Raw genomic sequence first — 22,794 nt, 5'->3', positions numbered from 1 at the left:
TAGTGCTGGAGATAGTTGTTGCCTGGCACCGGCGTTGTCTCTTTATTTATGGGTTATGGGTATCAGTGACTACATCAATGCTTGCCACCCAGCCAGAATGACCCTTGAAAAGGTGAGCTGCCTTCTTGAATTGTTGAGATCCATGTGCTGTGGGTAGATTCACAGTGATGTTTGGGAGAGAGTTCCAATATTTTGACCCAGTGACTATGGCAGGAATGGTGAAACAGTGCCATGTCAGGTTCATGCACAGCTTGAAATGGGAACTTGCAGATAGAGGTCCTCCCATCTATCTGATGTTCTTCTTTTTCCAGGTGACAGACTTTGAAAGGCACTATGTAAGGAACCTTGGAAAGTTGTTTCAATTATCTTGAGCATGCAACTGTACATCAGTGGTAGAGTGGGTGAATGTTGAACATCTTAGTCAGTGAGCAAATCAAGTGGGCTGCTTTGTCTGGAAGATGTTGAGTTTAAAGGTTTGTGTAAAATTTGTAGTTCAGGTGCCAGTTGTCGTAGTTGTGTGTATGTTTGCCAAGCTGGGAAGTTGATTTTCAAACGTTCTGGCCTCTGTCTAGGTGACATCTTCAGTGCTTTGGACCCTCCTGTGAAGTGCTGCTGTACTGTGTCTTCTGGAATTTATTTGTTTCCATTCCTGCTGCTTCTGATTGCCGGTTCGGTTATTCATTGTAGTGGCCAGGATACCTATTGGGTCTAGATCTATGTCTTTGTTGATGGAGTCCATGGATTCTATGCAGAGACTGCACAAAACAATATACAGGACAAACAGGTAGTCAATTAGCAATCCGCATTCACGAACACCAACTAGCCACTAAATGCAACAACCAACTGTCTCTAGTAGCCATACACAAAGGTGACAAGGATTACAAATTTGACTGGGACAACACAATGATCAGAGGACAAGTTAAACAGAGGAGAGCCAGAGAATTTCTAGAAGCATGGCACTCATCCACGGACTCCAACACCAAACACATAGACCTAGAACTAATAAACCAAGCACTACAATGAACAACTGGAACCAGCAACTAGAAGCAGCAGTAAGTGAACCAACTAAATTCTAGAAGACACAGTACAGCAGTGCTTCACGAGAGGCTCCAAAGCACTGAAGATGTCACCTCGACAGAAGACGAAATGTCTGCAAATCAACTTCCCAGCTCGGCGAACAAACCCACAACCACAGCGATATTGAATTCCTTGAGTGTTGTTGAAGCTGCACTCATCCAGGCAAGCGAGGAGTATTCCATCATAGCCAAACTAATGTCCTTTTACATAGTGAATACCAGAAACAGGAGATGAGTTACTTTGTAAAGAATCCCTAGCCTCTGAGCTGTTCTTGTAGCTGCAATATTTATATGGCTGCTCCAGTTCAGTTTCTGGTCAATGGCAATCCCTTGGACATTGATTGTGAAGGATTTGGTCACATTAATAACATTGAATATCAAGGGATGATGGTTAAATTTTCTTTTGTTGAAGATGGCCTTTCCTTTGCACTTCTGTGGCATAATGATTATTTGTGACTTACTGCCCAAACCTGGATGTTGTCCATGCTATGCTATATTTGGACACAGCCTACTTTAGTATCTGAGGAGTCACAAATGGTACTAAGAAAATGAACAAAAAAATTAGCATAATTCCCAACTCTGACTTTAAGATGAAGAGAAGGTCATTGATGAAACATTTAAAGTAGTTGGGTCCAAGACACTAAGGAACTCCTGAGGAACTCCTTCAGAGTTGTCCTATACCTGATAGAATTGACTTGTAGCAACTGCAACCGATCCCCTTTATGCTAAGCATGACTCCAATTCATGGAGGATTTTTACCCTAATCCCATAGACTTCAATTACACAAGGAGTTCTTCAATGCCTCATTTTCTCAAATGCTGACATGAGATTAAGAACAGATACCAGCATGTCCTCTCTAAAGCTCAACTCATCTGCATTTGGACTAAGGCTAGAATGAGATCAAGAGTTGAATTGACCTGACAGAACCCAAACTGAGAATCAGTAAACAGGTTATTATTGATCAAGTGACAATTGACAAGACATTGACAATGACTTATGTAAGTTGGTGAGAGTAGACATAGTACACTGATCAGTCAAGTTGGATTTGTCTTGCTTTTCATGTACAAAACATAATCTGTCAATTTTTGACATTGTGTGGTACATGTCAGTGATTTAGATTTACTAGGAAGCTTAGCTAGGGGTGTAGCAAATTCTGAAGCACAAGTCTTCCCAAAATCTTGTCGGGCCCATCGCCTTTGTGATATCTAATGCCTTTAATGTTTCTTATTATCATGTGAAATGAATTGAATTGGCTGAAGGCTCAAATCTGTAATTCTGGGGAGTGTAGGAGGAATCATGATAGATTATCTATTCAACACTCCTGGCAGAAGATGCTTGCAAATGTGTCAGTGCGCTGGGCTCCCTTATCCTTTAAGATGGGCGTATTTGTGGACAGTTCTCCTCCAGAACATTGTTTAATTGACCATAGGTGGCAGGACTGCAGAATCTGGTCCATTGAATCGTTATGTATGGTATATGCTGCTTTTGCTGTTTGGCAGGCAAACTGTGTTGTAACTTCACTAAATTGACACCTCATACTTATGCATGCATGGTGCTCCTTCTGGAAAGACCTGCACTGTTCATTGAACCAGGGTTAGCCCCTCGGCTTGTTGGTGATGTTAGAGCGACAGATATCCTGGGCTATGAGCTTATGTATTGTGGTCAAACACAATTACTTTGAATGCTATTTGTGACACAAATAAGAGCCATTTTAATATTGTGGCAAATGGAGAAACCTGGCTAGAATTACCAGAAAGATGGGTAAAGATTTCAGAAGGGAAAAATGTTCAAGGACTTTGAAGAAGAATTAAGGGTTGAAGATTGGTGAATTATATTCTTTGCTGGCTTGAAATAGTGTATGGAGAATTCAAATTATTGTATTCAAAGTCTAAGATGTGCGTGTTTGGGCATGTTTGGAAGGTTTCAGTTAGGCCGACCAAGTTTTGAGATGATGGTAAGTAGAAATTGTTTACTACAATTTCCCTAATTTTGGAATAAAAACTGATGATAAACTTATGGGTGGCACGGTGGCTCAGTGGTTAGCACTGCTGCCTCACAGTGCCAGGGACCCAGGTTCAATTCCTGCCTCAGGCGACTGTCAGTGTGGAGTTTGCACATTCTCCCTGTGTCTGCATGGGTTTCCTTCGGGTGCTCCAGTTTCCTCCCATATTCCAAAGATGTGCAGGATAGGTGAATTGGCCATGCTAAATTGCCCCTAGTGTTAGCTGCATTGGGTTGGGATATCTGGTCGGCATGGACGGGTTGGACGGAAGGGTCTGTTTCCATGCTGTACATCCCTATGACTCTAAATGGGTCTGGGAGGGTTACTCTTTGGAGGGTCGGTATGGATTTGCAGGTCCGAAGAGCCTGTTTCCATACCGTAGGGAATCTAATCTAATGCTGGAAATGACAACCAAGTGAATGGAAATAGAAACAGAAATTGTTGGAGAAACTCATCAGGTCTGGCAGCATCTAAACAGAGAGAAAGGCAGTTGAAGTATCAGTCTGGTGACCCCTTCTTCAGAACTGATAGTAGCTGGGCAAAGGCTTTAGTTATGCAGATGAACGAGAGTCAGGGTTAGCTGACTAGAGAGAGAGAGAATTCCAGAGAGAGAGAGAGATATAGAAAGAACACTAGACAGACAAAGAGATGGTTAACCGGAAGCCAGTGGAAATGAAAATAGACATCATAATATTCTGTAACCTCGGGTAGAACAGTTCAGGTTCCATCTATAATGTAATGTCAGGTAGGGACTAGAATAAAAATAAAGAGCGGGACCCCATACCACTTCCCATTCATTTTGCATTTGGAGTAAGTACTGTAAATGTTAGTTTACCAGGGTTAACAAAATCTACCTTTACAACCTGGTAACAAAAAAATATAGCTCGCATCTGTTGGCTTCCACTTTAAAGGATCTGAAGACCATCACTGTCTTTAGACCGAGGCAAATGTTCTCCATTAAATCCATTGATCTTTGTTTACACAGTAAAACGCAAAGATGAGTTCCGACGCGGAAATGGAGGTTTTTGGTGCGGCTGCTCACTATCTCCGCAAAACGGAGAAAGAGCGGATTGAGGCGCAGAACAAACCGTTTGACGCGAAGACAGCTTGTTATGTCTTTGACCCGGTTGATCTGTATGTACCAGCTACAATCAAGAGTAGAGAAGGTGGCAAAGTCACTGTGGAAACTATAAATAAAAAGGTGAGTGAGGATCTAATGAACCTTTGTCAAGAAATTTACTGGGTTAACAGGGTGCGTGTTGCTTTCCTTTGATTGTGGTTTCCAAGATATGGTACATTTATTCCAAAATAATACATTTGATATTGTCAATAAATATTTATCTGAGCTTTCCCTCAGTACTGTCAACTATCCTAATTTCTGCTTACTTTTGTAGACAATGACTGTAAAAGAAGATCAAGTCTTTTCAATGAACCCTCCAAAGTTCGATAAAATCGAGGATATGGCCATGCTGACCCACCTGAATGAGGCGTCCGTGCTGTTTAACCTCAAAGACCGTTACTCAGCCTGGATGATCTATGTAAGTAAAGTCCAGCCTGTGCCAAAGTCCTATTTTAATGGGATCACAAAACTCAATTCATGCATTTTGTTTTCCAGACCTACTCTGGGTTATTCTGTGTCACGGTAAACCCGTACAAGTGGTTGCCAGTGTATGATCCTGCAGTTGTCGTGGCCTACAGAGGCAAAAAGCGACAAGAAGCCCCTCCTCACATCTTCTCGATCTCTGACAATGCTTATCAGTTCATGTTGAATGGTAATAATCCATTCTCTTAATGGTGTTTATTCTCTGTCGATAGTAACTGTGTACACTTTGCTATTTAGAATTTTAGCAGTTCACTTGTGCTTTGAACAACTTGTCTTCAATGTAATGTGATTTGTATTTCACAGATCGTGAGAACCAGTCCATTCTGATTACGTAAGAACCAATACTTTTAATATCAATTAACTACCACTTAAAAGTATTACTTTAATATTTATGGAATATTTTTGGCCTATATATTGCTCATCCCTTTCACTGCAGCGGAGAATCCGGCGCAGGAAAGACTGTGAACACAAAACGTGTCATCCAATATTTTGCATCTATTGCAACCAGTGGCGATCTTCACAAGAAAAAGGATTCTAAGATGAAGGTAAGTAATAAATTAAATCTAAATTTGTGTATGTGTCTTTGTTGGAATAAAATTAATCCATTCAATTAGAACATGTTGGTCGATCTGTTCCTCAATTCCGTTGAGGTTATTGCATAGAAACGTAGAAAGTAAATGCAAGAGTAGGCTATTTTGCCCTTTGGGTCTGCGCCACCTTTCATTATGATCATGGCTGATCATCCTATTCAGTAACCTGTTTCCAATTTTTCCCCATACCCTGTGATCCCTTTTGCCCTAAGAATGGTATCTAACCCTTTCTTGAAAGCATTCAATATTTTGGCCTCAAATGCTTTTCTGTGGCAGAGTATTCTATTATGGGATGTGACCATCACTGGCAAGGCCAACATTTGTTACCCTTATCTATTGTTTCTTCAAATAAGTGACTCCCTTAGCCATTTCAGAGAGCAGTTTAAGAGTTAACCACATTGCTTTAGATGTGGAGTCACATGATAGCCAGATCAGGTAGGGATAGTTGATTTCCTTCCCAAAAACACATTACTGAATTAAATGGGCTTTTACCACAGTCCATCAGAGTGGTTCAAGATCTCCATTACTGAGATAAGCTTTCAATTCCAAATCTTATTAACTGAAATTAGACTTTACCCACTATCGTGATGGAATTTAGACTCAAACTCATGAGAGTAGGCCTACCCCTTCTGCATTACTAGCTCAGTGTTATTCCCAAGATACCACCATCCTTCTGTTTAGCTATCTTTTATCAATATCCCTTGACAGTTTAAACAAACAAAAATACACACATCTTTCTTGACAGAATTAATTTGCTCATGTCCATAGCATTATGAAAAGCAAATTCTGGATTTAAATGCCCCTTCTCAATTTTTTTTGAATTCACATTTTGAGCAGTTGAATTCTAAGTTTAAGGTTGCACCCTGTTGTTGTGGATTCTCCCACTGGATAAAACAGCTTATAAAGTTTCTTTAGAATTTAACTACTCCTTAAACTTTTAAATCTGAACCTTTCATATTCACTGTGTTCACTTTTTGTTAGCTGCTGTCTTTGTAATTGATAAAATGCAGGAGCTGATTTAATTTGCAAAATTTTTAGGGAACCCTGGAGGATCAAATCATCCAGGCCAATCCACTCCTTGAAGCTTTTGGTAATGCCAAGACAATGAGAAATGACAATTCATCGCGCTTTGTAAGTATCATGAAATTTTATTGCCCTAATATTTGTAAAATATCATTGGGCAGAACTTTACACTAATGGCAGAAATCCTACTGTTGCGGTCAATGGTGTGTGACAATTATGTGTTAACTGGCTGTGGGACTCAGAAAGACATATTGCTAACAATAGCCAGTACTGGGCCACAAATAGATTAATGATGATAAAGCAACCCTTCCTAAGAGTTGTCTGGCCAATCAGAGGATTGGCAATTCAGCAACCTCAGCAACCTCACTGCTAGTGGCGGCCATAGCTGAGGCCACGGCTGCAGGGAAAGGGTGCCTCAATGGCTGGACACCCTCAAAAGAGGTAAGTGATGTTGAGCCATACTTCCGTTAGGAATGCATGTGGTTGAGTTGGGGGCAGGTTGCGGTGACAGGTGGCATGCGTTGGTGGCATGTTGCAATGTCATGTGGACAGCCAATGCCATTGATTAGCTCCTGCATGTACCATGGTGTGGCCTTTAATGATGGCCTCTTTGAAGGTTGTCACGTATCACCCAGTAGCATTCCCATGTGGCAGACTGCCATCTCAACATCGGCAATATGCTCACAGAGACAGAAAGAGATCTTAATTTACCACTTAAGTGGTTTAATCATTGTCCTTAGAGGTGGCTGATCAGCCAACGTTCCCCCAGCTGGAAAAATAGCAGGGTGGTGGAAAGATATTGCCAGTCTTCTTGCCTGTAAACCCAATGCCACATGGCTGGTCAAATTCTACCCATTGTCTGTGAATACTGTAGCATTTCAACTAACACAGTCATCAAACAAACCTCAGGATTAATTGGAAACTGTTAGGAAATTAAATCCAAAAGATAGCTTGAAGACTAACAGAAACATTTGCTCTAAACACCAAGGGTAAATTCATCAGAATTCATTTTGGAGCTACGGGCAAGTTGGCTTCTGCTGATATTGAGACCTGTAAGTATCATTATATTTAGATTCTTTGAGATCTGTGGAATTTAACTTTATTTTCCAAAAGTTTCAGCCACATAAACTGAAGTATAATTATGCCCAACAGACCTGTTGGAAAAATCTCGTGTAGTCTTCCAGTTGAAAGCTGAAAGAAGCTACCATATTTTCTACCAGATTACATCGAATAAGAAACCAGAACTAATTGGTAAGTCACAATGGAATTTGGCATTCCCATGATATTTAAATTAATGATTTGATGCTAATATATGAGCTAATATAAGATACAAAGTCATTTCAAGAAATTACTGAATTTTGTGAGAAACGTATCTGAAATAGTTTACCAAAAGTATTTGTAACTAATTCGTAAATTCATTGAACCTTTCCTTTTCAGAAATAATGCTCATCACCACCAACCCATATGACTATCCTTTTATCAGTCAGGGAGAGATAACTGTACCAAGTATTAATGACCAAGAAGAATTAATGGCTACTGATGTAAGTTATCAGATTCAGACAATAATTGAATAACTGATACTCATGATTCTTCCGCAGTGAAATTGTTCTTTCTTTGATTCTGTAGGAAGCCATTGATATCCTAGGTTTCACATCTGAGGAAAAAGCAAATATCTACAAACTCACTGGTGCAGTAATGCACTATGGTAACCTTAAGTTCAAGCAGAAACCAAGAGAGGAACAGGCTGAGCCTGATGGCTCTGAAGGTAAAATATTGACATGCTATTTTTAAAAAATCTTCTGTACAAAGTAAGATTTATACTTCCTATTCACAAACCTCACTTCACCTTTTTCTGATGTAATTATCTATTAAGACTTATGTTTATAAATTGATGAGTGAACATTTCCTATTTATTTTTACTATGTCAACTGTCAAAATGTATCTTCAGGCTGTGGCCACTGTGACACTGTAGAGCAATGTGTCAAAACGTCTGCTCCAGCTCTAGAGATTTTCCTGATCAATCTGTTCAAAGATGTTATTACGCACTTCTGGAGCAAGAGGGGATTGAACTTGGACCTCCTGGCTCAGAGGCAGATGCACTATCACTACAAGGGCCCCAAATTTAAATTCTACCAATTGCTGCAGTGGGATTTGAAATTATGGTCCCTAACATATAGTCTGAACATGTGGATTATGAATCACTGAAATTTCCAGTATACCATCCATACCTTCATGCTACAAAGTTAAAAATCACAAAACACCAGGTTATAGTCCAACAGGTTTATTTGGAGGCACTGGCTTTCAGAGCGCTGCTCCTTCATCAGGTGGTTGTGGAGAATAAGATCGTAAGACACAGAATTTATAGCAAAAGTCTACAATGTGATGTAACTGAAATTATATATTGAAAATGACCTGGATTGTTTGTTAAGTCTCTCATCTTTTAGAATGAACATGTTGGTTTCAGTTCTTTCATATGTAAATTGCAGAACATTTTTAAAGTTACATTCTCAAGTGAACTTTAACAATTGGTGTCATGTCAGGCCAGATAATGCATTTAAGGTGATAGGTGCCCTGTGTGAGACTGTCTGTGTCACAATGTTCAGACTGATTCTAATTTAAAAAACGGATTTACAGAATCTTACATGGATTCATGAAAGTTTTGAGCAAATTAAAATGTAATTCTGCAAATACAAATTTACCCCACAAACTTAAATCTGCATGTGTGCATGTGGGTATATGTGTGGGGAGGGGGTTTTATGAGTGTCTCTGAGAGTGTGTATGTGTGTGAGTGTGATTGTAAAGGGGTATAAGTCTATGAGAGGGTGGCATGTGCGTGTAAGTGTGTGAGTGTATGTATGAGTGTATGAGAGAGAGCTTGTATATGAGAGAGGGTCTGCATGAGTGTACAGGTCTGTAGGAGTGTGTGTGTCTGTAGGATTAGGAGTGTATGTGTAGGAGTGTCTGTATGTGTCTGTGTGTGTGTGTGCGCGTGTGTCTGTGAATGTGCGTCTGTCTGTATGTGTACGTCTGTGTGTCTGTATGTGTCTGTGTCTGTATCTGTGTGTGTGTGTGTAGTGCAGTGGGGTCACCTGTGACATGAACCCAAGGTCATCCCCCATGGGTACCGAACTTGGCTATCAGCCTCTTCTCGGCCACTTTACGTTGTTGCCTGTCCTGAAGTTCGCCTTGGAAGACGGTCACCCAAAGGTCCAAGGTCGAATGCCCCAACCGCTCCTGTCTGTTGATTGTTGTGCAGTATCCATTCATCCGTTGCCGTCACCTCTGCTCGGTCTCGCCAATGTACCATGCCTCAGGGCATCCTTGCCTGCAGTGTATAAGATAGATAACGTTTGCCAAGTCACATGAGTACCTGCCACATTTTGCTCATTTAATGCCACTCATGACTTCATTATGGAAATTATTAAATGAATGAAAAATTGTGAATGGTGATTTTCTATTTTCTTTTTATCGGTGTTAGCGAGTTGTTCATAACTCTCTAAACCCTTAATAAAATCGTTACAAAGCCTTTTCTCAGAGGTGATATCAGGAAATGCTTTATACAAATAGTAGTGGAGAACTGGAATGTGCTTTCCTCAAATTGTCTTTTTGTACCATGTCAGTTGAAAACTTCAAAACTGAGTTTGATGGATATTTCTTTGAGAATATGATGTGTTCTTTTCATGACCCTAACATAAGCCAAAGTACCAAACAGAAGTGAAGTGCATTATGAAGTGTCATGGAAACTGGGACAGTCAATATTTTATTGCAAGATTCCAACATGTTGTCGGCACAAATGCACAGAGGGCTCTCATGACCTTAAGATGCAAGTGGGAGTGAAATATAGCATAACTTTGAGCTTACCCACTGTATTTTTCAATTTAAACCAACCTGTGTTAAATGTTTTGCAGTTCATTTGGGGCTATAAATCAATTATTAACTGATTATTAACATATTTGTGTCTTTCAACAGTTGCTGACAAGGCTGCTTACCTAATGGGCTTGAATTCCGCAGAATTGTTAAAGTGTTTGTGCTTTCCAAGAGTAAAGGTCGGAAATGAGTTTGTAACTAAAGGGCAAACTGTACAACAGGTATTACACATAATTGTATTATTTTGGTATGATATTGTACTTTTGCAGTGCTAAAACAAGCATTCCTTAAATTTCTTCATCTAGCTATGATTTCTAAGTCTTATACATTTTATGTTGGGTTGTTTCAAGGTTCATTATGCGGTTAGTGCACTGGCAAAATCTGTGTACGAGAAGATGTTCTTATGGATGGTTACACGAATCAATCAACAATTAGAAACAAAACAACCCAGACAATATTTCATAGGTGTGCTGGATATTGCAGGTTTTGAAATCTTTGATGTGAGTAAGAACAAAACTATTTCTGAATAAGCACTTTTTTTTGCTGTTGACCTTGCATGTTTTCATTATCAGTTTTCATGATTTCAGTTCAACAGCCTGGAACAGTTATGTATCAACTTCACTAATGAGAAGCTGCAGCAGTTCTTCAACCACCACATGTTTGTTCTGGAACAAGAAGAATACAAGAAGGAGGGAATCCAATGGGAATTCATTGATTTTGGTATGGACCTGGCTGCTTGCATTGAGCTCATTGAAAAGGTAAGAAAATAAAAATCAATCAGGGAGAGCTGAAAGAAGGAACTTGAATTTGTAAAGCTAAATTACACAAAGGATTCTTGCAGTTTAAGAAAACTTCTTATTGCATTTAAGCCCATGGGAATCTTCTCAATCCTGGAAGAGGAGTGCATGTTCCCTAAAGCCTCAGACACTACTTTCAAGAATAAACTGTATGATCAGCATCTTGGAAAGTCAAACAACTTCCAGAAACCAAAGCTTGTCAAAGGAAGGGCTGAAGCTCACTTCTCATTGATCCACTATGCTGGCACCGTGGATTACAATATTAGTGGCTGGTTGGAAAAGAACAAGGATCCTCTGAATGAAACTGTTGTTGGCCTGTATCAGAAATCATCAATGAAGCTTCTTGCATCACTCTTCGTTGCCTATTCTGGCGATGGTAAAATAATTTAGCTTAACAATACCCATCATTCATTGTTTTACCAACCAGAGAAACAGCACTGACCAAGATCTGTTTTAAATTTTGTTTCTGACAGATACTGGTGCCCCTAAGAAGGGTGCGAAGAAGAAGGCCTCTTCTTTCCAAACTGTGTCTGCGCTCTTTAGGGTATACTTTCAACTTAATGTTTCCACAATTAGTAATATTTCATCAACATCATGAACAAAGTAGAAGTCACGCATTACACAGCAGATTTAGAGAATAACCAATGGGCCAATGAGAGAGGAACTCAAAATAATGTCAGCAGAGAAAAAAAAATCAGGAAAGCTTTATGGGGCCAACAAAACCTTGGGATCTGATAAGGCTACATTATAGAATTGCAAAAGGCTGTAGAGATGGTACGTGCGCTGTTATGCTTTTCCAATATTCCTTAATTGCTAGAAATGTCCCAGCAGTTTGGCAGTTCTCAGATGTAATTTTCTGTTCACAAAAGGATAGAGAGAGATAAATAAAATCTATAAACGAGTTAGCCTGACAATAGTCACTGGTAAAAAAGCACTAGGATTTAGGAAGTCTTGACAATGTATGAAGAAAATTACAGTGTGATAAGACCAGCTCAATATGATTTTGCACAAGGAAAATCATACTTGTCAAATTTATTAAAATGTTTTAAGAAACAATGAAGAAGAGGAACATGGATTGGTGAAACATGAAAGATGAAACGCGTAAGGTGAACAAATTGTGTACATGGATTTCCAAAAGGCAGTTGATAAGACAAAGAGTGAATATAAAAAAAAGACTCACGAGTTAGGAGTAATGTATTAATGTGGATAGAGGATTGATTAAAGGGAAGGAAGCAGAGTGTATGGATAGATGGGGCATTTTCAATTGTTAGGCTGTGGCTGGTAGATTGACACAAGGATCAGTGTTAGGGCCTCGACTTTTTATAATCTATATGAATGGATTTGATGAAGTGTCTGAGTTTAGTGATGATACGAAGCTATGTAGGAATCTAATGCATGATGAGTGTAGAGTAATAGAGTTAACATCAGAAGGATACATAGGGATGAAATAGTGATGATAACAGAATCATGAGTACATTGGAATTTGGAAGGGAGTAGAAGTTTGAACCTTGCACTATGTATGTATATGTTCAGCTTTAACTAAAGAGTTCTTGCATAAAAGACCATGATCTCAAGCTTTTGAGAGACTAATTAGCCCCAAACTTGACTACACAATAAAACAATGAAGGCTCAACGAGAATACAAAAATATATGAACATTTTAATTGAGTATTCAGCAACTTGTCTGATAAAAAACATGCAGGTGCATTGGGCAATTAGGAGGACAAATGGCACATTGGCCTTTATTGCTAAAAAATTAACATACATGAATATGGAAAGTCTTGCTGCAATTGTACAAACCTCTGGTGAGACTATATCTTGAGTATTGCATTCAACTTTTGTCTCTGTCTCAAAAGAAGGATATAGTTGCTTTGTAGACAGCACGCTGAAAGTTCACCAGATTGTGTCCTGGGTGAAAGGTTTGGCCCATGTTGAGAAACTGGGCTTAAAGTTGGTGGAGTTGAAGAGAATAACAATTGATCTCATTGAGACGTACAAGATTCTGAAGAGGCTTGACAGCATAGATACTGAGAGACTGTTTCCCCTTGACTGAGAAACTTAACCGAAGGCTGTGCCCCTCATGTTAAAGGATTAATCATTTTTCACTGAGATAGGGAGAAATTTCTTAACTCGAGAGGATTGTGAATCTTTGGAATTCTCTAATCCAGAAGGTTCTAGATGCTGCAGCATTGAATGTAATCAAGGCTGAAATAGATTGATATTTACTTTCACAAGAATTACAAGATATGTGGGGTGGGGGGGGAGCGTGGAGAATGGGAAAGTTGAGTTGAGGTAGCTCAGCCATGTTTATATTCAATAAATCAGTCAGTAATTATTACAGAATTACATTCAATTTCTTTCTGTTTGTTTGTGATAAATTATTTCTCTTCTGTATTGTAGGAAAATCTGAATAAGCTAATGACCAATCTAAGAAGCACTCATCCACACTTTGTACGTTGTATAATCCCCAATGAAACCAAGACTCCAGGTATGAATTTTCACATAATGTATTGGCACTTCTTTTAAATTCATTCACAGGATGTGGGGTTATCATTGTTTAGGCCAGAATTTATTATCTTTGCGAATACGGTGGTGAGCTGCCTTCTTGAACTGCTGCTAGTCTATTTGCTGTATGTACCTCACAATGCTGCTGGGGAAGGAGGACCAAGATTTTGACCCAATGGGAACAAAAATATATTTTCAAGACAGGATGATGAGCTGCTTGGAAGGGAGCTTACTGGTTGTCGTGTTCCCATGCATCTGCCTTGTCCTTCTAGATACTAGTGGTCATTGTTTTGGAAGGTACTGTTTTATGTGCCCTTGCTGAATTGTTGCAGTGCATCTTTTCGATGGTACACGCTACTACTACTGAGTGTTGGTGATAGTTAGTGTAGATGTTTTTGGATGTGGTGGCAATTATATAGCTTCATTCTCCTGGGTGGTTCTTGAGTATTTTTGGAGCTGCAATCATCCAGGCAAGTGAACAGTATTCCATCACACTGCTGACTTATGCCTAGATAGTCAGGAGATAAGTTACTCATTGCAAGTATTCCAGCTTCTAACCTGCTGACGTAGTGATAGAATTTATATGACTGGCTCAGTTTAGCTTTTGGTAATTGGTAAACACCAATATGTTGATAGTGGAAGATTCAGTGATAGTAATGCCATTGAATGTCAAGAGACAATAGTTGGTTCTCTCTTACTGGAGATGTTAGTTGCCTTGCATTTGTGTGGATGTTATTTGCCACTATCAGTCATAGAGTCATAGAGATGTACAGCACTGAAACAGACCCTTCGGTCCAACTCATCCATGCCGACCAAATAGCCTAACCTAATCTAGTTCCACTTGCAATCGCCCAGCCCATATCCCTCCAAACCCTTCCTATTCATATACCCATCCAGATGCCTCTTAAATGTTGCAATTGTACTAACCTCCACCACTTCCTCTGGCAGCTCATTCCATACACACACCACCCTCTGCATGAAAAAGTTTCCCCTTAGGTCTCTTTTATATCTTTCCCCTTTCACCCTAAGTCTATATCCTTTAGTTCTGGACTGCCCCACCCCAGGGAAAAGACTTTGTCTATTTATCCTATCCATGCCCCTCATGATTTCATAAACCTCTATAAGGTCACCCCTCAGCCTCTGACACTCCATGAAACAGCCCCAGCCTATTCAACCTTTCCTTATAGCTCAAATCCTCTAACCCTGGCAACATCCTTGGAAATCTTTTCTGAACCCTTTCAGGTTTTACAACATCCTTCCGATAGCAATGACACCAGAATTGCACGCAATATTCCAACAGTGGCCTAACCTATGTCCTATACAGCCACAACATGGCCTCCCAACTCCTGTACTCAATACTCTGACCAATAAAGGAAAGCATACCAAATGCCTTCTTCACTATCCTATCTACCTGCGACTCTACTTTCAAGGAGCTATGAACCTGCACTCCAAGGTCTCTTTATTCAGCAACACGCCCTAGGACCTTACCATTAAGTGTGTAAGTCCTGCCCTGATTTGCTTTTCCAAAACGCATCAACTAGCATTTATCTGCCACGCCTCGGTCCATTGGCCCATCTGATCAAGATCCTGTTGCAATCTGAGGTAACCTTCTTTGCTGTCCACTACATCTCCAATTTTGGTGTCATCTGAAAATTTACTAGTCGTACAGGAGTTGGAAGGTCATGTTGCGGCTGTACAGGACATTGATTAGGCCACTGTTGGAATATTGCATGCAATTCTGGTCTCCTTCCTATCAGAAAGACGTTCAGAAAAGATTTACAAGGATGTTGCCAGGATTGGAGGATTTGAGTTTAGGGAGAGGTTGAACAGGCTGGGACTGTTTTCCCTGGAGCATCGGAGGCTGAGGTGTGACCTCATAGAGGTTTATAAAATCATGAGGGACATGGATAGGATAAATAGACAAAGTCTTTTTCCTGGGGTGGGGCAGTCCAGAACTAGAGGGCATAGGTTTAGAGTGAGAAGGGAAAGATATAAAAGAGACCTAAGGAGCAACTTTTTCATGCAGAGGGTGGTGCGTGTATGGAATGAGCTGCCAGAGGAAGTGGTGGAGGCTGGTACAATTGCAACATTTAAGAGGCACCTGGATTGGTATATGAATAGGAAGGATTTAGAGTGATATGGGCCGGGTGCTGGCAGGTGGGACTAGATTGGGTTGGGATATCTGGTCGGCATGGACAGGTTGGATCGAAGGGTCTGTTTCAGTGCTGTACATCTCTATGACTCTTATGTTCACATCCAAATCATTTATATAAATGATGAAAAATATTGGACCTAGCACCGATCCTTGTGGCACACCATTGGTCACAGGCCTCCAGTCTGAAAAACAATCCTCCACTACCCTCTGTCTTCTATCTTTGAGCCAGTTCTATATTCAAATGGCTAGTTTTTCCATGCCTTAAAGGATATTGTCCAGGTCTTGTTGCATTTGGACATTGGCTGTTTCAGTGTCTGAGGAGTTGTGATGGTGCTGACCATTGTGCGAATCATCAGCAATTATCCCCACTTCTGATTTTGTGATGGAAAGGAGGTCATTGAGGAAGTCGGTAAAAGTGGTTGGATTTGGACAATACCCTAAAGAACTCCTGCAAATATGTCCTGGAACTGAGATAACTGATTCCCAACTCCAATGCCCATTGATTCTGGTTTTGCTAGGGCTCTTTAATTGTGCATTCTGAAAAATGTGGCCTTGATGTCAAGGACAGTCACTCTCACCTCACTTCTGGAATTCAGCTCTTTTGTCCCTGTTTGAACCAAGGCTGTAATGAGGTCAAGAGTTGAATGGCCCTTGTAGAATCCAAACTAGGTGTCACTGAGCAGGTTGTTGCTTGGTAGGTGCCACTTGATAGCACTATTGTTGACACTTTCCATCACCCTGCTGATGATCAAGTGAAGACTGGCGGGGTGACAATTGGCTGGGCTGGATTTGTCCTGCTTTTTCTGTAATAATATACATGGGCAATTTTCCACAGTGTCAGTAGATGCCAGTGTTACAGATCAGAAGTACTGGAAGCCAGGATCTGGAGCATAGTTCCTCAGTATTGACAAGGAATCATTATTGAGGCCCATTAGCCCTTGAAGCATTCATTGCCTCAAGTTGTTTCTTGATTTGGTGTGGAGTGAATTCAATTGGCTGAAAGCTGGCAACTGGAATTCTGGAAATCTTAGGAGACCGAGATGGATCATCAACTCAGCACTTCCGGCTGAAGATTGTTGTAAATGTTTCAGCCACATCTTTTGCACTGTGCTGGGCTGTCCCATCATTGAGGATGGTGATATTTGTGGACCCTCCTCCTTCAATGAGTTGTTTAATTATTTAATTATCCGTTAAAACTGGATGTGATAGGACTGCAGAGCTTAGTCAGATCCTTCATTATAGAATTGCTTAGTTCTGTAAATCACCTGCAACCTCTGTTGTCTGGCACACAAGTAGTTCTGTGCTGTAGCTTCAACAGCTTGGCACCTCATTTTTATATATGCCTGGTGCTATTCCTGGCATGCCCTTCTGCAGTCTTCTTTGTCCAGGATTGATACCCCCAGTTTAATGGTAATGGTAGAATGTGGGATATGTCAAGCCATGAGGTTTCTGATTGTGCTTTAAGTATAATTCTACCACTGCTGATGGCCCACAACACCCGATGGATGCCCAGTTTTGAGTTGTTAGGTCTGTAATGCCTATACCGTTTAGCACAATGATAGCACCACACAACATGATGCAAGGTACCCTCAATGTGAAGGTGAGACTTTGTCTCCAGAAGTGGCCATTTTTAATAATATTCTCATGAACAGATGCATCTCTGGCAGACATATTGGTGATGATGAAGTCAAATATGTTTTTCCCTCTTGTTCATTCCTTCATCACCTGCCACAGACCCAGTCTAGTAGCTATGTCCTTTGGAGCTTGACTAGCTCAGTCAGTAGCAGTGCTGTCGAGCCATGCTTGGTAATGGACATTAAAGTACCACACCCAGACATCATTACATGCCATTGCCACTCTCAGTGCTTCCTCCAAGTGGCATTTAATGTGGAATATTGATTCATCAGCTTAGGTGTGGGGGTTGGAGTGAATGGTGGTGATATAAGTGGTAATCAGCAGATCTCCTTGTCTATATTTGACTAATGCCAATATCAGGATCCAGAGTTTCTTAAAATGCTATTTTGTTTTTGTTATGTTCACCATTTAGGTCTGATAGAGAATCAGCTGGTCATTCATCAGTTGAGATGCAATGGTGTGTTGGAAGGTATTAGGATTTGCAGAAAGGGATTTCCAAGCAGAATCCTTTATGCTGACTTTAAACAAAGGTAACAATTTACTTTATAGAGTGAACTAGAAATGAATTGTATTGATATAGAGAAGGGCTTCCCAAACTGTAGACCACTTGGGGTCAATAGCTAAATATTTGTGATTGTGGGCCCTTACATAGCAATGCCTGTTGTGGAGCTCCAACCACTTGTGAATAGCTGAGGACCCTTTAAATTTTGCATTGTTTTTGTAAACAGTGAACATGGCTTAATCCAATACACCTGAACGCTATTGTTAAACAAACCTAATGGGAAGTTATGTACTCTCTCTATAAAATCCCAGTGTGTTTTACAGATCCCCGCACCTCTCACAGATCTTTTCCTTGCCCCATGCTCCTCCAATTCCCCATCCCCTTCACAGGCATTTTCTCTCTTTCCATAGTTATTTCCTGCCCATCAAGCATCTTCCGCTTACCCCATGCACAAGCATCCCGCTCCCCACCTCACAAACATGCAACTCTTCTCCTCACCACACACATTCTGCCCCCTTATAGTCCTTCATGCCCATATCACAGGCATCTGTTCCATATCACAGGCATTACTTTCCCCAAAAAGGCATTTCGTCACTCCCCCACTTCATTTGTACACACCTTTTCTCTCCATACTCTCACAATCATCATCTCTTTCCCTCACCTCACCCCACTTCCAGAGTCTGAGATCCCAGCAACTTTCAATCTCCAAAATAGGGTCATGATGGGAAAACGTTTGGAAAGCGCTGATATCATGAACTTCATGGCAGTGGGATGTTACAAAGCATTTCATAGCTCTTCACACGGGCACACATTTTTCAAATACGCTGCAGCCAATTCACAAGCAGCGAGATCCCAAAAGCAGCATTGGGTTTCTCAGCCAGGTAATCAAGCTTTGTCGATGCAAGTTGAGGAATAAATATTGGCATACAAAATACACGCCCTTGTTCAAACAGTGCTGTGGGAAATTTTCACTCCATCTGAGAAGGCTGAGTCTGATCCAAAACCTTTAACACTTCATCAGTAATACATTAAGGAATCATTCTGGATAAGGTGCTCCACTCTCTGAAGTGGATCTTAAAACTAAATATTTCTGACTTGGATATTAAAATGCTGCCACAGATGCCCTTAGTGATAGAGATGATAATTGTGATTTTGATCTATATAACATCTGTCTCTTAATTATACACTAGATTAATAAAATAGGCACTATATAAAAATAAATAACATATTCTTTGGAAAATACAGATACAAACTCTTAAATGCAAGTGCCATACCCGAAGGACAATTTATTGACAGCAAGAAGGCTTCTGAGAAACTGCTAAGCTCCATTGATGTTGATCACAACCAGTATCGGTTTGGCCATACTAAGGTAAATGTTTGGGTCTAAAGCCTGTATGATAGAATCAAAGGACAGTGAACCACTGGGTAACTCTTCTAGTTAAAATATTATTCATTCTATTCAAGGTATTTTTCAAGGCTGGTCTCCTGGGTATTCTAGAGGAAATGAGAGATGACAAATTGGCCCAAATCATCACACGCACACAAGCCATTTGTCGTGGTTTTCTAATGAGAGTTGAATATCAGAAGATGTTAGAGAGAAGGTATTTGGTAAAGTTAATCATTTCAGTAATGAAGATTAAGCAATGCAAATGATAGTAACACTTCTGTTTAATGTCATTCTACAGAGATGCCATCTTCACTATCCAGTACAACATCCGTGCATTCATGAATGTCAAACACTGGCCATGGATGAAACTGTTTTTCAAGATCAAGCCTCTTTTGAGGAGTGCAGAAGCTGAAAAGGAAATGGCCAATATGAAAGTAGAGTTTGAGAAGACTAAAGAAGCACTCGCGAAATCAGAAGCGAGAAGGAAAGAATTGGAAGAAAAAATGGTTAGCCTGCTTCAAGAAAAGAACGACTTATTGCTTCAAGTTCAGTCAGTAAGTAACCCACACAATAAACTTAAATGTTTTCATTTTTTTTGTTACTTGGTTTTAGAATTACTTGCCCATTTCTAGAAACAAAGTGTGTTCCCAATCCAAGGTGCTATTTAAGATGGCCATCAGGAAATGTTCGATCATTATGGAGTTGCCAGCTTGACCTTGTACAGGAGCGATAATACTATAGCTAGGGTCAGGTCAATAGTTAAGAAAGGTTCTGCATATCTTCCCTGCTTTTGTGTTGCAGTCTTCCTTCTGGTTTCTAACTCAGTGTGGGCTCTGAACCTTGAAGCCCCTGGACTACTTAACAAAGTACTCACTGACTGGGCATGTGACTGGACCTGATCATGGGACAACTCTTCTTTTTTCACAATTTGACAGATTTGTCAATTTCTTGATTAATAAGCATCATAAACTCCAGACTGGAATTGAAACACATTCACTAAGAGTTGGCAGCTCTATCTCACATTTCATGAAAAGCTCTAATTCTGTACATGCCTTTGCGATCCTCTACTTTGTAATAATGTGGCCTTAAATGAAGTCTTCTAGAATAAGGTGCTAGGGATGCAATTGTATGAAATGCAGTTCCATATTTTTCTCAATCTCTATAATCTTAGGTAGTGAGTATTAAGACCATAAGACCATAAAAAATAGGAACAGGAATAGGCATTTGGCCCTTTGAGCCCGCTCTTCCATTCAATAGGATCATGGCTGATCCAAAATTCCTCATGTCAACTTTCTTGTGCTTTCCATGTAACATTTCATTTCCCACAGATCAGGAATTTATCAACTCAGTCTTAAATGTACACAAGTACTCTATCCCTCAGCTCTCTATCACAAGGAGTCAATAAGTTGCTCAGGTAAAAAAGGATATATTTTCTTTCCCAAAAAGGAAGCAGACGGCCTGGCAGATGCAGAAGAAAGGTGTGACCAGCTCATCAAAAGCAAAATTAATTTAGAAGCCAAAGTCAAGGAACTCAGTGAAAGACTGGAGGATGAAGAGGAATGTAATGCAGAGTTAACATCCAAGAAGAGAAAACTAGAAGATGAATGTTCGGAGTTAAAGAAGGATATTGATGACCTGGAACTCACACTAGCCAAAGTTGAAAGGGAAAAACATGCCACTGAAAACAAGGTATTTATTTGCATCGGGAATAAAGTTATTAACTTATATAAATTGCACATTTAACTAACTAAAACCTGGGATTTATTTAAAAGGTTAAGAATCTTACAGAAGAAATGGCTTCCCTTGACGAAAGCATTGTCAAATTAACAAAGGAGAAGAAAGCCCTTCAAGAAGCTCATCAGCAAACACTTGATGACCTCCAGGCTGAAGAGGACAAAGTTAATACCTTAACCAAAACCAAAGCTAAATTGGAACAACAAGTGGACGATGTTGGTATTACTTCATGAATATTATGAACTTTGAATATTTCTGTTGAGAGTCTCAAAGAGTTTGATGATTTTTGTTGCTTATTGCAGCTTGAAGGTTCTCTAGAACAAGAGAAAAAGCTTCGCATGGACCTTGAGAGAGTAAAGAGGAAGCTTGAAGGAGATTTGAAGCTGATTCAGGAATCAGTAATGGACTTAGAAAATGACAAACAACAATTGGAAGAGAAAGTGAAGAAGTAAGAAATGGTCTTTTTTTTGTAATATCCTCATGGTTTGCATGTTATATTAGATTGTAACTTTCATTGTATATGTACTGCAGGAAGGACTTTGAAATAAGCCAGTATCAGAGTAAGATTGAAGATGAGCAGGTTCTTGGAATGCAGCTGCAGAAAAAAATCAAGGAACTGCAAGTATGTTTATATAAAAGTTATCTGTGTTTACTTGGCTGTTGTCAGATAAAGCATGATCAAAGTTAATATATTCTAAATGCTAGGCCCGTATTGAAGAACTCGAAGAGGAAATTGACGCTGAACGTACGGTTCGTGCTAAGGCAGAGAAGCAAAGGGCTGACTATGCCCGTGAGCTGGAGGAAATCAGTGAACGACTAGAAGAAGCTGGCGGGGCGACTGCAGCACAGATCGAAATGAACAAGAAACGTGAAGCAGAGTTTCAGAAGATGCGCCGCGATCTGGAAGAAGCAACCCTCCAGCATGAAGCCACAGCTGCTGCTCTTCGCAAGAAGCAGGCTGATAGTGTGGCTGAACTTGGGGAACAAATCGACAATCTGCAACGTGTGAAACAGAAGCTGGAGAAGGAAAAGAGTGAGCTGAAGATGGAAATTGATGACATGGCCAGCAATATGGAAATGGTTTCTAAACTAAAGGTGTGTCACAAATTGTCTTTCTGTTGTAACTATTGCAGACAAGTTATTACTGTATATATACGCACTGTTTATGTGTCATAAATAATTGAATTGCAGGGTAATCTTGAGAAAAATTATCGAACTCTTGAGGACCAACTTAATGAAATAAAAACAAAACATGAAGAACAAACGCGTCTTATGAATGACACATCAACACACCGAGCTCGATTACAGACAGAAAATGGTATGTCTCTTGTAAACTTCATAACTACTTGAAGGTTCAGATTGAAATTATATTCTCATTTATTACCTCCTTTGGATCTTTTGTATCCATGGTATTTTTTTTGACCAGTCCCATTATCATGCTTCACCACACATGTCGATGGTGAGCAAACATGATTGGTGCAAAACTAACTCAATACTGACCACTTTCATATCTTCATGTACAGCTCTGTGAGAAGAGGTACTTAAGGTAAACATTCCAACAATAGACCAGAGTTATCATTACCAATTTTTGTTTGGTTCAATTATATTTCTTTTAAATTTTAAGGGGAACTAAGTCGCCAGGTTGAAGAAAAGGATGCGCTGATTTCACAATTTAATCGAGGGAAACAAGCATTCACACAACAAATTGAGGAGCTAAAAAGGCAGTTGGAGGAAGAAACTAAGGTGAAAACTGTGGCATGATCATGCTTTACCATTTAGTGAATTATAAATGTGTTTTCTGAAATACTTGATTGATCTTAGGAATTAATTCAAATATTATAGACATTTAATTTCATATAAATCATAGAATCCCTACAGCGTGGAAGCAAGCCATTCAGCTTATTGAGTCTATACTGACA

At 39.9% G+C, this 22,794-nt stretch overlaps 1 protein-coding gene across 1 annotated transcript in view; it reads left to right on the top strand.

Moving 5' to 3' along the window:
* Positions 1-22,794, top strand: part of LOC122562022 (uncharacterized) — an 81,502-nt gene that overhangs the window by 2,249 nt on the left and 56,459 nt on the right. The window contains exons 2-28 of the mRNA XM_088000358.1: positions 4,064-4,279; positions 4,473-4,616; positions 4,694-4,850; positions 4,985-5,012; positions 5,118-5,226; positions 6,310-6,402; positions 7,283-7,346; positions 7,447-7,545; positions 7,732-7,835; positions 7,921-8,059; positions 10,264-10,382; positions 10,512-10,661; positions 10,749-10,919; positions 11,031-11,334; positions 11,432-11,502; positions 13,358-13,445; positions 17,665-17,782; positions 19,000-19,123; positions 19,219-19,355; positions 19,440-19,695; positions 20,588-20,830; positions 20,914-21,090; positions 21,178-21,323; positions 21,407-21,497; positions 21,581-21,970; positions 22,067-22,193; positions 22,500-22,618. Of these exons, the coding sequence (XP_087856484.1) occupies positions 4,076-4,279; positions 4,473-4,616; positions 4,694-4,850; positions 4,985-5,012; positions 5,118-5,226; positions 6,310-6,402; positions 7,283-7,346; positions 7,447-7,545; positions 7,732-7,835; positions 7,921-8,059; positions 10,264-10,382; positions 10,512-10,661; positions 10,749-10,919; positions 11,031-11,334; positions 11,432-11,502; positions 13,358-13,445; positions 17,665-17,782; positions 19,000-19,123; positions 19,219-19,355; positions 19,440-19,695; positions 20,588-20,830; positions 20,914-21,090; positions 21,178-21,323; positions 21,407-21,497; positions 21,581-21,970; positions 22,067-22,193; positions 22,500-22,618 (3,972 nt within the window). The 5' untranslated portion in view covers positions 4,064-4,075. The remainder of the gene's footprint in view (positions 1-4,063; positions 4,280-4,472; positions 4,617-4,693; positions 4,851-4,984; positions 5,013-5,117; positions 5,227-6,309; positions 6,403-7,282; positions 7,347-7,446; positions 7,546-7,731; positions 7,836-7,920; positions 8,060-10,263; positions 10,383-10,511; positions 10,662-10,748; positions 10,920-11,030; positions 11,335-11,431; positions 11,503-13,357; positions 13,446-17,664; positions 17,783-18,999; positions 19,124-19,218; positions 19,356-19,439; positions 19,696-20,587; positions 20,831-20,913; positions 21,091-21,177; positions 21,324-21,406; positions 21,498-21,580; positions 21,971-22,066; positions 22,194-22,499; positions 22,619-22,794) is intronic.

This window comes from Chiloscyllium plagiosum, unplaced genomic scaffold (assembly GCF_037043375.1).
Source record: "Chiloscyllium plagiosum isolate Xiang-an unplaced genomic scaffold, Cpla_swu_hap1 HiC_scaffold_25, whole genome shotgun sequence".
Classification (NCBI taxonomy): Eukaryota; Metazoa; Chordata; class Chondrichthyes; order Orectolobiformes; family Hemiscylliidae; genus Chiloscyllium; species Chiloscyllium plagiosum.
The sequence above is the reverse complement of the archived record's forward strand: the minus strand, read 5'-3'. Positions and strand labels throughout refer to the sequence as shown.